Source organism: Leucopleurus acutus (genome assembly GCF_964270905.1).
Source record: "Leucopleurus acutus genome assembly, chromosome: 1".
In the NCBI taxonomy this organism is placed as follows: domain Eukaryota; kingdom Metazoa; phylum Chordata; class Mammalia; order Artiodactyla; family Delphinidae; genus Leucopleurus; species Leucopleurus acutus.
In genome coordinates, this window is record NC_139142.1 from 203,257,114 (window position 1) to 203,279,507 (window position 22,394).

The following is a 22,394-nucleotide window of genomic DNA, read 5'->3' on the forward strand; positions in this document are numbered from 1 at the left end:
TCACCTGTATCCTTGGGCTTTCATCTCCTGTTCTTTCTGGTACAGGATGGCTGCTAGTCTTTTTATTATGCTGAAGTCCAGACTTATTTAGAATAAGTAGGTGCAGACATCTGACTTCATTTTCTCCAGTCATGCCCGAGCGTTTACATATCGAAATACACATTGTTTTATTGTAAATTACTTTTTGATCCATCATATATCACAGCTGGGGCGTTATATTAATTTGGAGGGAGAACGTATATGCACTAGCAAGTTATATCAGCTGTGACGCCATTTCAGGATAAAACTGGGATATTACAGAGCATTCTTTTTTTTGGTGGGGGGGTACGCGGGCCTCTCACTGTTGTGGCCTCTCCCGTCGCGGAGCACAGGCTCCGGACGTGCAGGCTCAGCGGCCATGGCTCACGGGCCCAGCCGCTCCGCGGCATGTGGGATCTTCCTGGACCGCGGCACGAACCCGCGTGCCCTGCATCGGCAGGCGGACTCTCAACCACTGCGCCACCAGGGAAGCCCCAGAGTATTCATTTTAGAGAGAGACTTGAGAACCACTGTCCTGGGGCAGAGAGCTGGCACCCGGCAGCTGCGTGTGGGAAGGTGGACGGCGCTGGCGAGTGGCCAGCGGGGGGCAGGTCAGTTTGTGCAGGCGGAGGCCCCTCGTCTTGCTCCCAGCTCGCCCCCACCCAGACCCCCAGCCGCTCTGCTCTGTCCTCCTGGGTGTTCTCCATTGTCCAGCATAAAACCCCATGCTTTTCAAAGCTTGGAAGAGTAAGTAGGCAATGGAATGAACCCTTGAATACCTGGGTGCGGTGCTAGTTACTAGACATGGGTTTTCATTATTCTGCCCAAGAAAGGGAGCATGGTTCCTTTTAGGATTAGAATGAAGTCCAGCCAGGGCTCAAGGACGAGAACGTGTCCAGTGTCTTAGTCCTTTCAGGCCAACACAGCAAAATATCACAGCCCAGGTGGCTTATAGACGACAGACATTGATTTCTCACGGTTCCGGAGGCTGGAAGTTGGAGCTCAGGATGCCAGCAGTGGGGGCGAGGGCTCCCTTCTCTCCTTGTGTCCTCACATGGCCAGGCGCTAGGGGCCTCTGTGACATCTCCTATAAGAGCACTAAGCCCGTTTATGGGGTCTCCACCCTCGTGACCTCAGAACCCCCCAGAGACCTTTGCTTCTAACAGCATCACGTTGCGTTAGGGTTCCAACATGTGAATCTGGGGGGGACACAGACATTCAGACCACAGCACGGGTGTCGCCAGGTGAGGGAGTGTTGAGGATGGGCATGTAACGGAGGGCAGTCTGGCCCTGCGGCTTGCGTTCTGCTCAAGGCGTGACACCGTCACCAGATAGACCTCGATGGCAGGGCTGTGCGAAGCTAGGCGTCTGGGGCTTGTGCCCTTCTAACTCTTGATTTCAGACTCATATTTGAAACCACTCTTCGTTTTCTGGCCCCAGTCTGTTCATTTTGTGTGACTCTCCCAACCCAGTTACTTTCTCTGAAGGCGGACTTCACTTATCTTTTAATCTTCCCAGCGTTTACTATATGCCTTATTCACGACAGGTGTTAGTATGTGCACACTGATTGAAGTACATCAGGTCTGTGTAAGTTTTCAAAGGCTTAAGGACCCACTGAGAATAAACAGTGCTTCAGAGGAGCTTGGCGTTGCACTGATGGTTTTGCAAGTTTAAAATGCACGATTAGGTATTTGCACCTAAAATAAAATCAAGGTTCAAAGATTTTCTTTTATTAGGATCTAAAAACGTTTAAAATTGTGTAATTCCTTTTTTTTAGGTGCACTTATTTTTTAAGCTCTTCGGGATACCATTACCTGTTAATGTACTCAGATACTTTTGAATGTTTCATTTAAAACAAAGATTTCTAATCTTTTTAATGGAAAGATGGGGATTTAAATTTAAAAAGTAGAAAAGCGAAATACAAAAAAACAGGAAAAATAAAGAAACACAAAGAAAATCAAGCAAATAACTCCTAGTTTTTTCTTACGTACAACTTAACTAGAGATAATCTGTTGACTTGGGATGCGTGTGAAGTTGGATACACGTTTTCAGTCTGTCTTAACGGATCATGTCAATCATAGCAATGTTTATATGGTGTTCTGTTCAGGAGTGAATTTCTGTTTTCCTGTTTTTCAGGTCCTGTAGGGGTAGGTTTGAATGAACTGAAACGAAAGCTGCTGATCAGTGACACACAGCACTACGGCGTGACGGTGCCCCGTAAGTTCTGTGCCGTTTGCTGCTACTACTGCTGGCCCAGCGCATACACAGCATGTGTGCTGCAGAGCCCTGCTGTCAGCACTCACATGTAGACCTCACCACAGCCCTGGGGCGTAGGGAGTGACAGTGTCCACATTTTACAGAGGAGGAAACTGAGGCACAAGAGTTAAGGGGTTTGCCCCAGATGACACAGATCACTGGCAAGGTGTTTGTTGCCTTCAGCTTCCCTACTCGCATTTTTTATGGTGGATTTTAATACAGGTATGACATCAAATTATTACTTACAAGTTTTTTGCTCAGCAGAAGTTTATTCTGTTTCTTCAATTTCCAGAGTTTTCAATGAGCTTTAAGATTAGAAGGGCCAAACTGCAGAGTGTGAAGGAGGCTTCTTATAAACGTTTCTTAATTACTTTTCATATTGTAGTAATTGGCAATAATAATTTTTCATGGCCATATATCCAAATGTGGTAGGCTTCTTTTCAGTATACAGAATTAGGTCTATTTTTATAAAAGTGGTTTTCACAGGCATTCTTACAAGTGAAATGTGATCCTGGAAGCATTTTGACACCCAGAATAAATGCCATTTGACTCCTTAATAGGTTGATGTTAGGGAACCATCTAAAAGACTAGATTAAATGTTGGCTTTTTAAGTGGTTTTAGTAATGTTTAAAAAAAAGTCGATTGTATAATGCCCTTAGCAATGTTCTCTAGTTTTGGACTAGTTGAACTTTATTTTAAAATTATAGTTTTCTGTTACCTTGTTACGCCTTGTTACTGCATTTTTCCAAGTTATTGTTTGTAATCATTTTCAGCCGTAAGTTACAGGGCTGCTGGTTTCTACCGACAGAGATGAAAGTAAAGGAAACTGGAAATATGGAATTAAACAGTTTCTTTTTATTTCTACTTTAATTATGTACTTCTCTCACAAAAGCTGAATTGCAATATACAAGTCATTAGAACATTTTACAAAACAACTGTTAAGCTTACGGGTGAGCAATCAGTAGAAACCTAGAAGATGGAAAACAGATTAGAAAGGAAAAAAACCAATTAATTTCCTCCTGTGTCTTCACTGCCCTTATTTGTCTTATTTTGCCCTCCCAACAACGGTGTAAGATGGGCAATATCTCCATGTCGCAGAGGAGGAAACAGGTGAAACGATACTTTGATTGACTCAGAGGTCCCTTAGGCAATAGCTGCACTTGGATTTGAAGCCAGGTCTCACGTTCTCCCTACCATTTAATGCTGCGCAGCCCTTTGCAACTCCAGATTCTCTTTACTGTAGCCCAATTAGTAGTAAAAACTAATTTCTTTTGAAGAGGATAAAGGTTAATAAGGCTGCCTATCAAATGTAACCCTCCATGATAATTTTGGTATTACTCAGGGCACTTTGGACTCAGTTAATCCAACTATTAAAATACTGTTTGCATCTGAAGTTGTTATAGAAGTTAACAACATCCAGAAATGTTCTGGGGCTGAGACTCTCCAAAGAAATCCCTAAAGGAGTAATTTTCCTTTTTAAACAGGTGTTAATGTCAAAAGATCCCCAGAACGCAGTGTTTTCCATACTTGCCTGATAATAAGAGTCTCCTGAGGTTCTTATGAAAAGATTACAAGGCCTTTCCAAAGAGATTCTCCTTCTGGAGACCTGACAGAATTCCTGAAAATCTGTATTTATAGCACGTATCCCAGGTGATTCACTGTGTCAGTCATGTGTGAGAAATACAGCCATAGCATCAAATGAGGATGATTTAATTAATTAAGAAGATATTTTAAGAGCAGTTTTGGAATTTTAGATTGCTTTGTTTTGTAAAAGACTTTTAGGTAGAGTCGTGATCATCTGGAGAAAAATTATTGCCTTGATTATACCACCGGTGTTCTGTTTGATGTTTAAATTCTCTGTTCCAAAAAATGTACCAGATATCCACCAGAAGGGGTAAATGGAAAAGATTTGGAGCAGTGGAACTCTCGCACATTGCTGGGGTGGGGAAGCAGAGTAATTCAGCCACTTTGGAAAACTACGGATCTGTTGAGGCTGAGCAAATCCAATACCCTGTGACCCAGCCGCTCCGCTCCTAGGACGCTCCTCCCAGAAACGCATACAATATGTACTCAGACATGCATAGAAACGGTACTCAGAAGAGCTCAAAACTGGAAGCTACCCCAGTGCCCATCAGTAGTAGACTGGATAAGCAAATGGTGGTATATTCACACAGAGGGATGTTGTAATGCAGTGATAATCTGCTACCGCATGCAGAAGTACACATGACTCCCACAAACATTATGCTGAGCGAAAAGAGGTCGACAGACGCAAAAGAGAATGCGCTTATGACGCCCTTTTTATAAATGCAGGAAAGGCAGTGCTAATACGTGCTGTTAGAAATCTTGAGGAGGTGGGTTGGAGGGGGTTCTGCGTCCTGGCAATTTTCTTCTTCAGAGTACTGGTTACACAGGTGTATTTGATATGTGAAGATTCATCGGGCTTCCATGGGAACTTCTCTGTATATTATAGTTCAGGTTTTTAAACATAAAAAAGAAACACTTGGTAGTTAAGTTAATTGTTGATTTAGTTAATGTCCTGGTTTTGATATGTACTATAGTTATGGAAGGTGTTACCCTTGGAAGAAGCTGAGTGATGGTTACATGAGGCCTCTATGTGCTATTTTTGCAACTTATTGTGAATCTATGATTATTTCAATTTAAAAAAAAACTTTTTGAAGGGATGCTAAATTAGGTAAATGCTATTTCTTTCGTGCTAAAATGGATGAACAACCTATATGAACTTTTAAAATGATCCACATAGCCATATTAAACATGCCAGGTTGCTTTTAAAGAAAGTGGTCAGAGCCCCTGATTTCTGCCTAAAGATGCTTCTGTGTGGGAAATTTCATCCTTGATAAGCAGCATCAACATTGTTTTAAGGCCCCAGTTTATCATAACAAGTCTATATGGCTGTTAACATAGTCTTTCAAAAGGCTTTTTCAGTAAATTAAAAGTTAACAAAGCGTTGTTAGAGTGGATATCAAATACTTGATGGATTCCAGAGTGTGTATAGTCTGGAATGCGGGTGCTCTCGCAGCCAGCCACACCTGTTAAGCACTCTCTGTGGTTTCCCATGAAGGTATATGTTACGGTTACGTGTTGTCAGAGGTTTCAAAGGCCTCATGCTCTAGAACACTTCTTTGTAGATAGGATATCTCTGTTGAGATTTCTAAAAATATGTATGTATATTGCAAGTTAGGGGACCAGTTAAAACTTTTTTTTTTCTTCTCCTCTCACCATGGTGGTTATTCTGGGGTTTTGTTGGGAGCACAGGAAGACAGTGGAGTTCATTTCATGTTTGTTTGATGTTTCTTTTAACCGATAAACATGGCACTTAAACAGTGAGTCATGGCGAGGTAGTGGCCTGTGTTGTGGTTTGATGCCCATCTTTGCCTTCTAATTCCTTCTCGTAAGCGTTTTCTGACCTCTGATTCAGGATTGCTCACGTTAACGAGCGTATGAGATTCCTATGGTGCCTCGTTACAGTTAGGCAGTAAATTCTTCACCGGTAAAACCACATCAGACCTGGATAGTTCAGGTTGATCATGATACGCAATTTGGTTGTAGATGTGTTACCTTGTAACTGTGTTTAGCAGTGTCATAAATGTCTTATTCACTTGATCTGGGTCTAATAATATTTTTAACCCTCCCAAGGGGATTCCATGTGTCCGTGCAGTAATCCTTAAACTGTGTGTTCCAGATTTTCAGTGTTCTGCCATTAAAATTGAATAGTTTGTGGGTTTTTTTGTTTTTGTGTTTTTGTTTTTTTGCGGTACGCGGGCCTCTCACTGACTGCTGTGGCCTCTCCCGTTGCGGAGCACAGGCTCCGGACGCGCAGGCTCAGCGGCCATGGCTCACGGGCCCAGCCGCTCCGCGGCATGTGGGATCTTCCCGGACCGGGGCACAAACCCGTGTCCCCGGCATCGGCAGGCGGACTCCCAACCACTGTGCCACCAGGGAAGCCCTAAAATTGAATAGTTTTATTCAATCTTTTCTCAGTTCATGAGAGACAGATTACTGCACACGAAATCCTCGGTTTTGATTGTCAGCAGGACATTTTTCTTAAGCCTGCTATTTGCTAAAGGAATACCAGCAACGACAATAACAATGAAGTAATAAATGAATATCAGCCCTAAGCTCCGAAGGAGGGTCTTGCACTAACTTTAGTATCATGTATATTCTTGGGTGCGTATTATGTTATGTACACTTTAATAGAGTCTGTTTTTCCGCTGTGAAATTCATTCTCAGCTTTTATGGTAGAATTAAATTTATCAGTATTCCATGCTGTTCAGCAAAGCAAGTGACCTTCTGTAAAGGACAGCACCACCTCTTGATGCCCCTCCAGCAGCTCTGAGCGTTGTGTTAAAATACGCTTGCTAACTAAATAGCAGGGAATTTAAATTTTGAATGTAATTTAAACTCATTTGGTTTTATAAATCTATTCCTTTTTGTGTTCGGTTACTTTTTTCCCCACTTCCCTTATTTTTCCTTTTATAGCATTATTGAGATATAATTAAAATAAATAAACTGCACATATTTAAAATGTACAATTAGATCACCTATATACACACATGCGAAATCATCACCACAGTCAACATAATGAAATTTCCATCTCAGAAAACGTCCCTGGGCCCTTTGTAATCCATCCTTCCACCCCTGTCCCCAGGCAACCACTGATCTGCATTCTGTCACTGTAAGATTAGTTTGAATATCTAGCATTTCTTATAAATAGAATTATACAGTACGTTCCTCCATTCTTTTCTTTTTCACCTGGCTTATTTCACTCACCTTGATGAGTTTGAGATTCACCCGTGTTGTTTCATAGATCAGTAATTCATCCCTTTGAATTGCCGAGTAGTCTGCTGCGTGGAAATACCACAGTTTGTCTATCCATCCAGTCACCTGTTGATGGATACTTGGGGGTTTCCCCACATTTTTGACTATTACAAGTAAACCTACTATGGGCATTGTATTCAAGTCTTTTGATGGACGTATTGATTTGTTTCTCCTGGGTAAATAAGTAGAAGTAGAATGGCTGAGTCATATGGTAACTGTAGGTTCAATTTTTTAAGAAACTGTTTTCCAGAGTGGTTATGCCCTTTTACAACTGACTAGCAGTGTATATAAGACCCAGTTGCTCCATGTCCTTGTCGACTCTTGGTATAGTCGGTCTTAAATTTTTGTCAGTGCAATGTGTGTAGTGATGTCGCATTGTACTTCAATTTGCATTTAACTCGTGACTGTGATGTTATCATTTGGGCTGTTACTGACTTTTGAGAGGTCTTTGTATATTCTGAAAGTGTTCTTTATCTGATAAATGGGTTACAGATGTTTTCTTCCAGTCTGTGTGGCTTGCCTTGTTAGTTCTTCATGGTGTTGTTCAAAAAGCAAAATTTTTAATTTTGACAAAGTCTAAATTATCACATATATTTTCTTTTATGTTCTATCTAAAAATTCTTTACTATCTCAAGTTCACAAAGACATCCTCCTGTTTCTCCTACAAGTTTTATGGTTTTAGGTTTTACATTTGGGTCTTGATCCATTTCAAGTTATCTTGTTGTGTTATTGTTTAGCAGACTTGCCGTGTTCCTGACCTCAGGAGAAATTCAGTCTATTACCATTAAGTGTGATGTTGACTCATTGATGACCTTTGTTTGCCAAGACCTTTTATCACAGATGGGTGTTGAATTTTTTTCTAATTCTTTTCCTGCATATATTGAAATGATTGTGTCTTATCTTTCATTCTGTTAATAGGGTGAATTCCATTGACTTTCAGATGTTAGGACAACCTTTCTTATAATCCGGAATCTTTCTATATATATATACACAAATAGAATTTGACTTGCTAAAATTGTTAAGGAGTCTTGTGCCTAAATATGATGCATATTTGTCTATAATCTTATTTTCTAATGTGTTAGATTTTGCTATTATGATTGTACTAATATCATAAAATGAATTAAGCAATGATTCCTCCTCCTACCTGCAAAAAATGTTCATGTAAGATTAGTGTTATTTCATCCTTGACTGATTGATAGGCATCATCTGTCATCTAGGCCTGAAGCTTTCTTTTGGGGAAGGTTTTTAAAAGTAAATTTGATTTATGTAACAGATGCAGGGATGTTTAGATTTTTTTGTCTCCTCTTATTTCAATTTTGATTCATTGTATTTTTTAGGAAATTTGTCCATTTCATCTAAACTATCAAATATGTTGGCATTAAATAGAACATGATATTCTCTTATCCTTTTTAATATCCAGAGGCTCTGTGGTAATAACCCCTTTTTCATTCTTTATATAGGTGATTTTCTCTTTTTTTCTTGATCAGTGTAATTAGATTTTAAAATTTTGTTCGTTTTTCTTTATTGTCTTTTTTTCTATTTTGTTAATTCTTTTTCTGTTAAAATTATATTTTTTGTTTTTCAGTTTTATTGAGATATAACTGATATATAACACTGTAAGTTTAAGGTGTACAGCATAAGGTGTTCACTTACATATATTGCACAGTGATCACCAACATAAGTTGAGTTATAGAATCATCTCATATAGATACCAAAAACAAAAGACAGAGAAAGAAAAGTTTTCTTCCTTGTGATGAGAAATTTTAGGATCCATTCTGTTAGCAACTTTCATATATACAGTGCATCAGTGTTACGTATAATCATCATGGTGTACATTACATGCCCAATACTTACTTATTTTATAACTGGAAGTTAGTCCCTTTTGACCACCTTCATCCTGCCCCCCTACCTACCTCCAAACCCTCCCACCACTTCTGATAATCACAAGTCTGATCTCTTTTTCTTTTTTTTTTAACATCTTTATTGGAATATAATTGCTCTACACTGGTGTGTTAGTTTCTGCTGTATAACAAAGTGAATCAGCTATACGTGTACGTATATCCCCATATCCCCTCCCTCTTGAGCCTCCCTCCCACCCTGCCTATCCCACCCCTCTAGGTGGTCACGAAGCACCGAGCTGATCTCCTTGTGCTATGCGGTTGCTTCTCAGCAGCTACCTGTTTTACATTTGGTAGTGTATATATGTCCATGCCACTCTCTCACTTCACCCCAGCTTACCCTTCCCCCGCCCATGTCCTCAAGTCCATTCTCTATGGCTACTTCTTTATTCCTGTCCTGCCCCTAGGTTCTTCAGAACCTTTTTTTTTTTTTTTAGATTCCATGTATGTGTTAGGATACGGTATTTGTTTTTCTCTTTCTGACTTACTTCACTCTGTATGACAGACTCTAGGTCCATCCACCTCACTACAAATAACTCAATTTCGTATCTTTTTATGGCTGAGTAATATTCCATTCTATATCTGTGCCACATCTTCTTTATCCATTTATCTGTCGGTGGACACTTAGGTTGCTTCCTAATGTCCTGGCTATTGTAAATAGAGCTGCAGTGAACATTGTGGTACATGTCTCTTTTTGAATTATGGTTTTCTCAGGGTATATACCCACTAGTGGGATTGCTGGGTCATACGGTAATTCTATTTTCAGTTTTTTAAGGAACCTCCATACTGTTCTCCGTAGCGGCTCTATCAAGTAACATTCCCACCAACAGTGCAAGAGGCTTCCCTTTTCTTCACACCCTCTCCAGCATTTATTGTTTGTAGATTTTTTGATGATGGCCATTCTGACTGGTATGAGGTGATACCTCATTGCAGTTTTGATTTGCATTTCTCTAATGATTAGTTATGTTGAGCGTCCTTTCATGTGTTTGTTGGCAATCTGTGTATCTTCTTTGGAGAAATGTCTGTTTAGGTCTTCTGCCCATTTTTGGATTGGGCTGTTTGTTTGATATTGAGCTGCATGAGCTGCTTGTATATTTTGGAGATTAATCCTTTGTCAGCTGCTTCATTTGCAAATATTTGCTCCCATTCTGAGGGTTGTCTTTTGGTCTTGTTTATGGTTTCCTTTGCTGTGCAAAAGCTTTGAAGTTTCATTAGGTCCCATTTGTTTATTTCTGTTTTTACTTCCATTTCTCTAGGAGGTGGGTCAAACAGGATCTTGCTGTCATTTATGTCATAGAGTGTTCTGGCTATGTTTTCCTCTAACAGTTTGATAGTTTCTGGCCTTACATTTAGGTCTTTAGTCCATTTTGAGTTTATTTTTGTCTATGGTGTTAGGGATGGTTCTAATCTCATACTTTTACATGTACCTCTCCAGTTTTCCCAGGACCACTTATTGAACAGGCTGTCCTTTCTCCACTGTACATTCCTGCCTCCTTTATCAAAGATAAGGTGACCATATGTGCGTGGGTTTATCTCTGGGCTTTCTATCCTGTTCCATTGATCTATCTTTCTCTTTTTGTGCCAGTACCATACTGTCTTGATTACTGTAGCTTTGTAGTATAGCTTGAAGTCAGGGAGCCTGATTCCTCCAGCTCTGTTTTTCGTTCTGAACATTGATTTGGCTATTCGGGGTCTTTTGTGTTTCCATACAAATTATGAAATTTTTTGTTCTAGTTCTGTGAAAAATGCCAGTGGTAGTTTGATAGGGATTGCATTGAATCTGCAGATTGCTTTGGGTAGTAGAGTCATTTTCACAATGTTGATTCTTTCAGTGCAAGAACATGGTATATCTCTCCATCTATTTGTATCATCTTTCATCAGTGTCTTATAATTTTCTGTATACAGGTCTTTTGTCTCCTTAGGTACATTTATTCCCAGATATTTTATTCTTTTTGTTTCAGTGATAAATGGGAGTGTTTCCTTGATTTCAGTTTCGGATTTTTCATCATTAGTGTATAGGAATGCCAGAGATTTCTGTGCATTAATTTTGTATCCTGCTACTTTACCAAATTCATTGATTAGCTCTAGTAGTTTTCTGGTAGCATCTTTAGGATTCTCTATGTATAGTATCATGTCATCTGCAAACAGTGACAGCTTTACTTCTTGTCCAATTTGGATTCCTTTTATTTCCTTTTCTTCTCTGATTGCTATGGCTAAAACTTCCAAAACTATGTTGAATAAGAGTGGTGAGAGTGGGCAACCTTGTCTTTTTCCTGATCTTAGGGGAAATGGTTTCAGTTTTTCACCATTGAGGACGATGTTGACTGTGGGTTTGTCATATATGGCCTTTATTATGTTGAGGAAAGTTCCTCTGTGCGTACTTTCTGCAGGGTTTTTATCATAAATGGGTGTTGGATTTTGTCGAAAGCTTTCTCTGCATCTATTGAGATGATCATATGCTTTTTCCCCTTCAGTTTGTTAATATGGTGTATCCCGTTGACTGATTTGCATGTATTGCAGAATCCATGCAATCCTGGGATAACCCCACTTGATTGTGGTGTATGATCCTTTTAATGTGCTGTTGGATTCTGTTTGCTAGTATTTTGTTGAGGATTTTTGCATCTATGTTCATCAGTGATATAGGCCTGTAGTTTTCTTTCTTTGTGACATCCTTGTCTGGTTTTGGTATCAGGGTGATGGTGGCCTCGTAGAATGAGTTTGAGAGTGTTCCTCCCTAGCTATATTTTGGAAGAGTTTGAGAAGGATAGGTGTTAGCTCTTCTCTAAATGTTTGGTAGAATTCACCTGTGAAGCCAGCCGGTCCTGGGCTTTTGTTTTTTGGAAGATTTTAATCACAGTTTCAATTTCAGTGCTTGTGATTGGTCTGTTCATATTTTCTATTTCTTCCTGATTCAGTCTTGCCAGGTTGTGCATTTCTAAGAATTTGTCCATTTCTTCCAGGTTGTCCATTTTATTGGTATAGAGTTGCTTGTAGTAATCTCTCATGATCTTTTGTGTTTCTGGAGTGTCAGTTGTTACTTCTCCTTTTTCATTTCTAATTCTATTGATTTGAGTCTTCTCCCTCTTTTTCTTGATGAGTCTGGCTAATGGTTTATCAATTTTTTTCTTCTCAAAGAACCAGCTTTTAGTTTTATTGATCTTTGCTTTCGTTTCCTTCATTTCTTTTTCATTTATTTCTGATCTGATCTTTATGATTTCTTTCCTTCTGCTAACTTTGGGGGTTTTTTGTTCTTCTTTCTCTAATTGCTTTAGGTGCAAGGTTAGGTTGTTTATTCTACATGTTTCCTGTTTCTTAAGGTAGGATTGTATTGCTATAAACTTCCCTCTTAGAACTGCTTTTGCTGCATCCCATAGGTTTTGGGTCGTTGTGTTTTCATTGTCATTTGTTTCTAGGTATTTTTTGATTTCCTCTTTGATTTCTTCAGTAATCTCTTGGTTATTAAGTAATGTGTTATTTTGCCTCCATGTGTTTGTATTTCTTACAGATTTTTTCCTGTAATTCATATCTAGTCTCATAGCGTTGTGGTCGGAAAAGATACTTGATACAATTTCAATTTTCTTAAATTCACCAAGGCTTGTTTTGTGACCCAAGATGTGATCTATCCTGGAGAATGTTCCATGAGCACTTGAGAAGAATGTGTATTCTGTTGGTTTTGGATGGAATGTCCTTTAAATATCAGTTAAGCCCATCTTGTTTAATGTATCATTTAAAGCTGTGTTTCCTTATTTATTTTCATTTTGGATGATCTGTCCATTGGTGAAAGTGGTGTGTTAAAAGTCTCATAGTATGATTGTGTGACTGTCGATTTCCCCTTTTTTGGCTGTTAGTATTTGCCTTGTGTATTGAGGTGCTCCTATCTTGGGTTCATAAATATTTACAATTGTTATATCTTCTTCTTGGATCGATCCCTTTATCATTATATAGTGTCCTTCTTTGTCTCTTGTAATAGTCTTTGCTTTCAAGTCTATTTTGTCTGATATGAGAATTGCTACTCCAGCTTTCTTTTGATTTCTATTTGCATGGAGTATCTTTTTCCATCCCCTCACTTTCAGTGTGTATGTGTCCCTAGGTCTGAAGTGGGTCTCTTGTAGACAGCATATGTACGGGTCTTGTTTTTGTATCCATTCATCCAGTCTGTGTCTTTTGGTGGGAGCATTTAATCCATTTACATTTAAGGTAATTATTGATATGTATGTTCCTATTCCCATTTTCTTAATTGTTTTGGGATTATTATTGTAGGTCCTTTTCTTCTCTTGTGTTTCCTGCCTAGAGAAGTTCCTTTAGCATGTGTTGTAAAAGTCGTTTGGTTGTGCTGAATTCTCTTAGCTTTTGCTTGTCTGTAAAGATTTTAATTTCTCTGTCAAATCTGAATGAGATCCTTGCTGGGTAGAGTAATCTTGGTTTTAGGTTTTTCTCTTTCATCACTTTCAGTATGTCCTGCCACCCCCTTCTGGCTTGCAGAGTTTCTGCTGAACGATCAGCTGCTAACCTTATGGGGATTCCCTTATGTGTTACTTGTTGCTTTTCCCTTGCTGCTTTTAATATTTGTTCTTCGTATTTAATTTTTGATAGTTTGCTTATTGTGTGTCTTGGCATGTTTCTCCTTGGATTTATCCTGTATGGGACTCTCTATGCTTCCTGGACTTGATTAACTATTTCCTTTCCCATATTAGGGAAGTTTTCAACTATAATCTCTTCAAATATTTTCTCAGTCCCTTTCTTTTTCTCTTCTTCTTCTGGAACCCCACGATAATTCGAATGTTGGTGCGTTTAATGTTGTCCCAGAGGTCTCTGAGACTGTCCTCAAATGTTTTCATTCTTTTTTTTTTTATTCTGCTCTGCAGTAGTTGTTTCCACTATTTTACCTTCCAGGTCACTTATCCGTTCTTCTCCCTCAGTTATTCTGCTATTGATCCCTTCTAGGAATTTTTAATTTCACTTATTGTGTTGTTCATCTTTGTTTGTTTGCTGTTTAGTTCTGGTTCCTTGTTAAATGTTACTTGTATTTTCTCCATTTTATTTCCAAGATATTGGATCATCTTTACTATCATTATTCTGAATTCTTTTTCAGGTAGACTGCCTATTTCCTCTTCATTTGTTAGGTCTGATGGGTTTTTATCTTGCTCCTTCACTGCTGTGTGTTTCTCTGTCTTCTCATTTTGCTTATCTTACTGTGTGTGGGGTCTCCTTTTCACAGGCTGCAGGTTCGTAGATTCCATTTTTTTTCGTGTCTGTCCCCAGTGGCTCAAGTTGGCTCAGTGGGTTGTGTAGGCTTCCTGGTGGAGGGGACTAGTGCCTGTGTCCTGGTGGATGAGGCTGGATCTTGTCTTTCTGGTGGGCAGGTCCACGTCTGGTGGTGTGTTTTGGGGTTTCTGTGGACTTATTATGATTTTAGGCAGCCTCTCTGCTAATGGGTGGGGTTGTGTTCCTGTCTTGCTAGTTGTTTGGCATAGGATGTCCAGCACTGTAGCTTGCTGGTTGTTGAGTGAAGGTGGTTGCTGGTGTTGAGATGGAGATCTCTGGGAGATTTTCGCCGTTTGATATTATGTGGAGCTGGGAGGTCTCTTTGGACAGTGTCCTGAAGTTGGCTCTCCCACCTCAGAGGCACAGCACCGACTCCTGGCTGCAGCACCAAGAGCCTTTCATCCACACGGCTCCTTAATTTGGGATGATTCATTGTCTATTCAGGTATTCCACAGATGCAGGGTACATCAAGTTGATTGTGGAGCTTTAATCCGCTGCTCCTGGGGCTGCTGGGAGGGATTTCCCTTTCTCTTCCTCGTTCGCACAGCTCCCCGGGCTCAGCTTTGGATTTGGCCCCGCCTCTGCGTGTAGGTCACCTGAGGGCGTCTGTTCTTCGCTCAGACAGGACGGGGTTAAAGGAGCCGCTGATTCGGGGGCTCTGGCGCACTCAGGCGGGGGGAGGGAGGGGCACGGAGTGCGGGGCGGGCCTGCGGCGGCAGAGGCGGCGTGACGTTGCGCCAGCCTGAGGCGCGCGGTGAGTTGTCCCGGGGAAGTTGTCCCTGGATCCCGGGACCCTGGCAGTGGCGGGCTGCACAGGCTCCCCGGAAGGGGGGTGTGGAGAGTGACCTGTGCTCGCACACAGGCCCCTTGGTGGCGGCAGCAGCAGCCTTAGCGTCTCCTGCCCGTCTCTGGGGTCCGCGCTGTTAGCCGCGGCTCGCGCCCGTCTCTGGAGCTCCTTTAAGCAGCGCTCTTAATCCCCTCTCCTCGCGCACCAGGAAACAAAGAGGGAAGAAGAAGTCTCTTGCCTCTTCGGCAGGTGCAGACGTTTCCCCGGACTCCCTCCCGGCCAGCCGTGGCGCACTAACCCCTGCAGGCTGTGTTCACGCCGCCACCCCCAGTCCTCTCCCTGCGCTCCGACCGAAGCCCGAGCCTCGGCTCCCAGCCCCGCCCGCCCCGGCAGGTGAGCAGACGAGCCTCTCGGGCTGGTGAGTGCCGGTCGGCCCCGATCCTCTGTGCGGGAATCTCCCCGCTTTGCCCCCCGCACCCCTGTTGCTGCGCTCTCCTCCGCGGCTCCCAAGCTCCCCCCTCCGCCTCCCGCAGTCTCCGCCCGCGAAGGGGCTCCTAGTGTGTGGAAACTTTCCTCCTTCACGGCTCCCTCCCACTGGTGCAGGGCCCGTCCCTATTCTTTTGTCTCTGTTTATTCTTTTTTCTTCTGCCCTACCCAGGTACGTGGGGACTTTCTTGCCTTTTGGGAGGTCTGAGGTCTTTTGCCAGCATTCAGTAGGTGTTCTGTAGGAGTTGTTCCCCGTGTAGATGTATTTCTGGTGTATCTGTGGGGAGGAAGGTGATCTCCGCGTCTTTACTCTTCCGCCATCTTGAAGCTCCTCCCTTTCTCGGTTCTTTTCTGTTGAATAATAGAACACTGCATCCCGATATCAGGAATGCAACGTTCTATTGAGCCCAGGTCCTGTTATAATATTCTGGAGAAAGGTGATGTTTTATTTAGCTCTAACCGACTAGTTTATGCTTAGACTGCAAGTTTTACCTCATTTTCTGTAGGTTATGGTTTAAATCTCACTTCAGTTCTCTAAACGTCTGCCGTGTTGGTTTGGGTCTGCCCTGTCATGTGAAGTTCAGGGATTGGTTTGCAACTTGTGTGCATAGTGCAGATCTCAGCTCCGTTCTCTAAGCCTTCTCTCCATTGGTTTGGCTGTGTTCTGTACTTCCGCTGCTGACGGATCAGGCTGAGACTTGTGTATTCTAATCTTAATTCACTTCCTACAGCTTCGCTCTGCTGCTTTGAGTCTGGGCTGCATGTGTACGGCTTAGGGGTTATTCTTAGGCCAGTGCTGGTTTGTGCACAGAAGTAGAGTATTTCCTTCTCTAGCTCTCTCCCTTCCTGGGTTCCTTGCACACTCTTCAGCTCACAGGGGCGTTATTTTTTCTGGTCCTTTTCACCAGGAAGTCAGGGCTTCTATTGGAATTTAGGCGCACATTCCTCCACGCTGCTCTGTGGATGAGCCCACCCCTAGGGCAAAGCTAAAAGGAAATAAAAGTTAAACCCTTCCCCAGGGCGCTTGACTCTCTTCCACAGTTTACCTGCCTTTTTTATTTTCAAAGTGCTCAATACAAAAATAGATGTTTTGGGTCCAGAGGTTTTAGTTGTAATCAGCAGGAAGGAGGGACTGTAGTCAGCTTTTCACGTGCCATATCAGCCTGCAGTTCCTTAGGGGTTTGTTTTTAAAGTTATTTTCTGCTCCATTATAATTCAGTAGCAAATAGTTAGGCAAAATTGCTGAAAGTTTAGAAGTTCATTTGTATTTCAAGAAGATGTTTATGATTTTGCAAAGGAGAAATGAATAGCACATAGAAGTCTTTGGCTTTGATTGGGAAATTAAGCATTGATGGCACACACCATGTGCCCTGTGCAGAAAACAGTAAAATAATTTTAGAGCTTTTACCTTTCAACCTAGTGGGCAGTAGACTTGCTTACAGTGAACAAAGAATCAGTATGACAATAATAAGCATATTATTTGCCAAAGAAAGGGGTTTTTCCTCAAGGGTTGAAATACCATTTTTGTTTAATTACCATATTAAAGCCCCTTCAGATAATTAATAGCATAAACATAATGCAACTTAATTTTGAATCCATCTTCAAATCAGTATAACTTTAATATCAGTGGAAAAACTGAATTAATGGGATTCCTATATTTTATTAGCTAATTTGCTTTTTAAGTTTTAAAATCTTATATAAGAAAAGTCCTTTAATCAAATATATGATCATTTCTTTTTTAGTATTTTACTTAGGGTGGCTGATGCAGGCTTTTCTGAACTCTTTTTGATTAAACCACAGACACCACCAGACCAAGAAGAAGCCAGGAGAGTGATGGTGTTGAGTATGTCTTCATTTCCAAGCATTTGTTTGAGACCGATGTACAAAATAACAAGTATGTGGACTTCTTTTAGAATCTTTGTAGAACTATTGTTTTTAAACATGTGCCCATATGTCTAGTTGTAGACAACAGAGGGTTCCCTTCCGTTTGAAATGAATTTTCATTTTTATAATAATATTTGAAACTGATAAAAAGAGAATTCAGTTAGTGGTTATTACCCATCTTTGCCTGTAATCTTTTAATAACCTAGAGCTGTTGTGTATCTGGTAAATTGAATGTGTCGGGATTATTTTGCTAGTGTATTATTGTGAGATCGTCCTACCCCTGTAATTGAATCTTAACGTAGCATTTAGATAGAACTTTATTTTAGTAACTAATAACTGTGTAATAGATCCCTAGTTCCAGTCTTTTCCACGTACCTCCCTCTCTCTCATTGGCTCTTCAAAAAACCAAAGTAATGTTAATCATCTTGCTTGTACCACATCCTCTAGCAAGCGCTAAGTCTCCCAGCCCCTGGTTTTCCATTTGCTGAAGCATGGATATTTTAGGGTGCCAGGGAGCAACGTGTGCTCTGATGCGGGATTGTGGGACTTTATTGAAACATCGAAATGCTTTTTCTGTGTTTGGCACAGTGATTGAGTTTTTATAGCACGTTCTCAGCTGTCCTGCTCGCGTTAGCCACCAGCCAGTCCTCCTCGAGTTCTAAAGCTGAGCTTGGTTGTTCTTTCGTGTGCAGTGAAATTTCAGTAGTTTTTATTGTTTGGCTTATTCACTGTTTTATTGCATTGCATTAGTTCTGAAAAAGAGGTGATGGAAAACATTAGAGTCCTGCTGGACTAAAGTACTTTTTTTCTGCTTAAGTGTAATACAAGCAAGTGTTACTGATTTGAAAAAATAAAATAGAAGATTTTTTTAAATTGACATTCTGGAGTACTTGGACCTAGTTATTTTATTAAAAGCAGTTTAAAAAATTACATATTCAGCAAAAACATCTTTTATATATGAATTATGTCTGCCATATATAATTCACAAATGATTCTAACTTCTACAGGTTTATTGAATATGGTGAATATAAAAACAACTATTACGGCACAAGTATAGACTCGGTTCGGTCTGTCCTAGCTAAAAACAAAGTTTGTTTGTTGGACGTTCAGCCTCATGTAAGTGAACAGTGACCTATTCAACACCCTTGAAGCCCATGTAATCTACCACACTTGAGCGTTTCAGTATGGGGAAAATCTGAAATCTACTCACTTCTGGCATGTAGGTGGCTTTCCTAAGGTGACAAAAGCATTTAAATGTCAGTTGAGAAGTTTCTGCTGAAAAGAAGCCCATGTTGTTATTAGGAAACGGGTCAGGGAAGCCTCGACATTTGTTTGTAACTCTTATTTAGATTCAGTGTTTGCCAAGTATAATGTCTCTTAGATATTTCTTCTATGCATTTTGTATTTAAAAATGTGTTGCATTATATGTATAATGTATTTCATGTATGCATTGGTATAAGTGTTCATCATTTTTGACAGTGGACATTTTGGTTCTCAGTCCTCTTTCGTTGATTTTGGTTCTGTAAATATTCTAGAAGTGTAAACTGCCCGGCAGGAGCCGCGGGCATCTCACAGGAACTGTACCAGGTACAAGTCGCCAGGTAGAGCTCGCCTGGCACCCTGGGAACTCATGTCACATGGACTGAGTGCCAGTGGGTGAAGCAGTGCACTTCCCTGTCTCACCACAGACCCCCAGCAGAGACGCAGCCCACAGCATTCTCCTCGTTACCCAGAGGCAGTGCTGTGAGCTTCGTGAAAAGCAGGGGGCTTGCCCTTTGTAGGGGACTCTGAAGGGCAGAATGAAAGAAGAGGGAGACCTCAACCTGAGATCAGGAAGAGGCTTAAACAGGATGGTTGGAAGACTTTCGTGTAAAGAAGGTTAACTCATAGCGTCTTTCGGGTATTAGATCTAAAAACTAGTTTTCTGGTATTTTTAGCTGCTTCTCTTCAGTATTAATTATGGCCTATTTCAAAGCATTTTTAAAGACAAGTTACATTCTCCATCTTTTGAGACGTGTCTGTTACGTTTAATTGTCAACAACTGATTGAACAACAATCTATTGAAAGACCTGCTAACCTTAATTAGGAAATAATTTTAAGGAATTTTCTCCTTAGAAAGAAAATTCAGTTTTGTTATAAAACTTACTCATGACATTATGAAGAAATGTAAGAAAACTTCTTTTCTTCATTGCAGACAGTGAAGCACTTAAGGACACTAGAATTTAAGCCCTATGTGATATTTATAAAGCCTCCGTCAATAGAGCGTTTGAGGGAGACAAGGAAAAATGCAAAGATTATTTCAAGCAGAGACGAGCAAGGTGCCGCAAAGCCCTTTACGGTGAGTGTGAGGATGCTTTACTGAAAGCGCGCAAGCAGGGCTTAGAATCATATGCGCAGCAGTGGCCCTGCATTAGGGAGACGGCAGTAGACGAAGGCGAGATCCAAACACCCACGCGAGACAGAGCTGCACGTAGGCGCTCGCGTTCAGTGATTGCGCTGTAACTGCTTTCCCGGCTTCTGTGAACGACCTTCATATCACACTGACTCTAAGCTATTTCGTATGCTGTTATGTACACTTATAAAATTTTTGAAGGCACATGTGAAAAGTCAGACCACTGAGTTTTCAACTAGCCTTATTTTTAAAGGGAAAAATACCAAAGTCAGGTACGATTACTCATTAATAGTCTAGCTGAAAATTTAATAATTTGCCTTGTCTGTTTGTATCAACATCATATTTAGCATAGGGAGAGAGAAAGCATCGTTTTGGGTGTAGGACAGTAGACTTGCATTATTCAGTCTGTATTTGTGTTTCCTTTGACTGTTATCAGAAGTGGCAGCCGTGGTTTGTTAATGACGAGAATGACTGGCAGGGCCTTTCGTTGGTTTGTGTTTTAACCATAAGACGATGTTTTCTACTTTAGGCTGAAAAATAAGAAGCGGAGAAATTTAATGGCAGAAGGATTTTTCCCCTCCCCTCCCCCAATTAACTCATCTTTAACTTTAGTCTGTATTAATTTGTAAACTATTAATTGTGGGTACCAAGTACAGATAATGTTTCTGATTCCCAGTATTTTAAAAATATCTTTTCTCTAAAGTACTGACAATACACAACCCTACTGAACAGGTACTGTTACATGAGGTTAATTACTCAGGGCTCTGGATTAACACTAAAATGAAAATTTCTGTTGTGAAAATCTTCTGTGACATTGAAATGTAGACTCTGAAAAGACTCCAAGAAGTCACAGTATAAAGAGTTATTGTACTATTTATAATAGTATTGTACTATGTGAAGATTTCTCAATGAAGATAATAAATGATAACATAAGATTTAACTCACATTTATGTACATAGTCTTGTTTTATAATCAACTAAAATTCTTACTGGTTTCAAAAATGTGAGTATGAAGGGCCCCTGACCCACTTCCCACTTCTACTGAGACGTAGAAGGACATAATATAAGTGTCCTTTCATAAATGTATCCAACTCTGAAAAAGTAGTTTGTTATACGTTCCTTGCTATGAATAAATGTGAACAAGGCAGGCAAAGCCTAAGGGTAAACAATTCTTCTTTAATACTGAAATATCCCTGTAATGATAAGCGAGTGACTAATTATCCTGAAATTTAGGTAAGGCAGGAGTTTTGCCTCTTGTCAGGGCAGTTTAGTTACAAGCAAATAGAGAGAGAGGGTATTAGAAATTATGGCTTCTGAAGAACTTATAGTTAAAGAGGATAATTTTCTTTCGTGGCTGAGGTGAAATAGTGAACACAGAACAACATTAGATAAACCAGTTGTGCAGTATTTGCATTGACGTGACGTGATAAAACTGCCTGGTTAACCAGTTTTTTAAAATACTTCTTTTTGTAGGAAGAAGACTTTCAAGAAATGATTAAATCTGCCCAGATAATGGAAAGTCAATATGGTCATCTTTTTGACAAAACAATAGTAAATGATGATCTCACCGTGGCCTTCAGTGAGCTTAAAACAACTTTTGACAAACTGGAGACAGATACCCACTGGGTTCCAGTGAGCTGGTTGCATTCGTAACTAAGGGAAATTTCCATAATTATCTTTTCTGTAGAGTGCATGATTAAATCAGTTACCATTTTGGTGGTAGGGTTTTTTAATCTATATCACTGCTAAGATGTGCAATCTTGGTTAAAACTGATGTGTTGGTTTTGTTTGTATCTTTTTACAGCCTTATTTCAAGCACAGTGTTTGAGTTTAAGGTCCAAAGTCAAAATCTACACAGTACCGTATCCTCATTTTCTTGACTGTGTAGCTCTATCTCCAAAATGGGGTTGAACTTTTTAGAGAGACATAGCTGGAGAATGTACGCGGGAGTTCAGTGCTTCAGCTGGTCTCCGACGTCATCACTGCCTTGGAGTTTGCATGTCAGCCACTGAATACGTTCAGTTCACAGTCTTCAGGAGCAAGACATCATCATAGAGGCACCTGGGCTGGCAGTAAGGCCGCGTCCTCTTACTATTCTGCAAGTGCAACCTTTTTCTTACGTAGACACAACATATTCACAGTTACAGTTTGAGAAGGCCTTATGAGTGCATATATCAGTGACTCAACAGATGTTTAATAAGGGAAGATGGGCTTTTAAAAATTACTATTTATGAAACTAAAAACCTTTCTTTATGGCTTAAGAATGGTGATATCCTGGGGCAAGTAAGATTACAAAGGACATTTTTATTTGTAAATCCTCAGACAACATTTCTGGACTCACCAGAAATTCTGGAGCCAGTTATCTGGCTTTGGGTTTTCCCAATAAATTATAAGAATGATTCCCATTCTAAAAGTAGGTTTTACTTGTTACTGCTACAGTTAAAGAAAATGTGATCATTTTTCAAATGTGTGCAATTGATCACAATATATTTAAATTGCACTATAAGATATATTTTAGAAAACTTTTCATGTAATGTTATTTCTTCGTCATCAAAATATTTAACACTGGCCAG

General features: G+C 40.4%; 1 protein-coding gene across 1 annotated transcript in view; it reads left to right on the forward strand.

Moving 5' to 3' along the window:
• Positions 1-21,474, forward strand: part of MPP7 (MAGUK p55 scaffold protein 7) — a gene marked incomplete at its 3' end in the record, with an annotated part of 202,809 nt that extends 181,335 nt beyond the window's left edge. The window contains exons 12-16 of the mRNA XM_082844350.1: positions 2,155-2,235; positions 17,347-17,440; positions 18,438-18,546; positions 19,625-19,768; positions 21,295-21,474. Of these exons, the coding sequence (XP_082700476.1) occupies positions 2,155-2,235; positions 17,347-17,440; positions 18,438-18,546; positions 19,625-19,768; positions 21,295-21,474 (608 nt within the window). The remainder of the gene's footprint in view (positions 1-2,154; positions 2,236-17,346; positions 17,441-18,437; positions 18,547-19,624; positions 19,769-21,294) is intronic.
• Between the last annotated feature and the right edge of the window lie 920 nt (positions 21,475-22,394).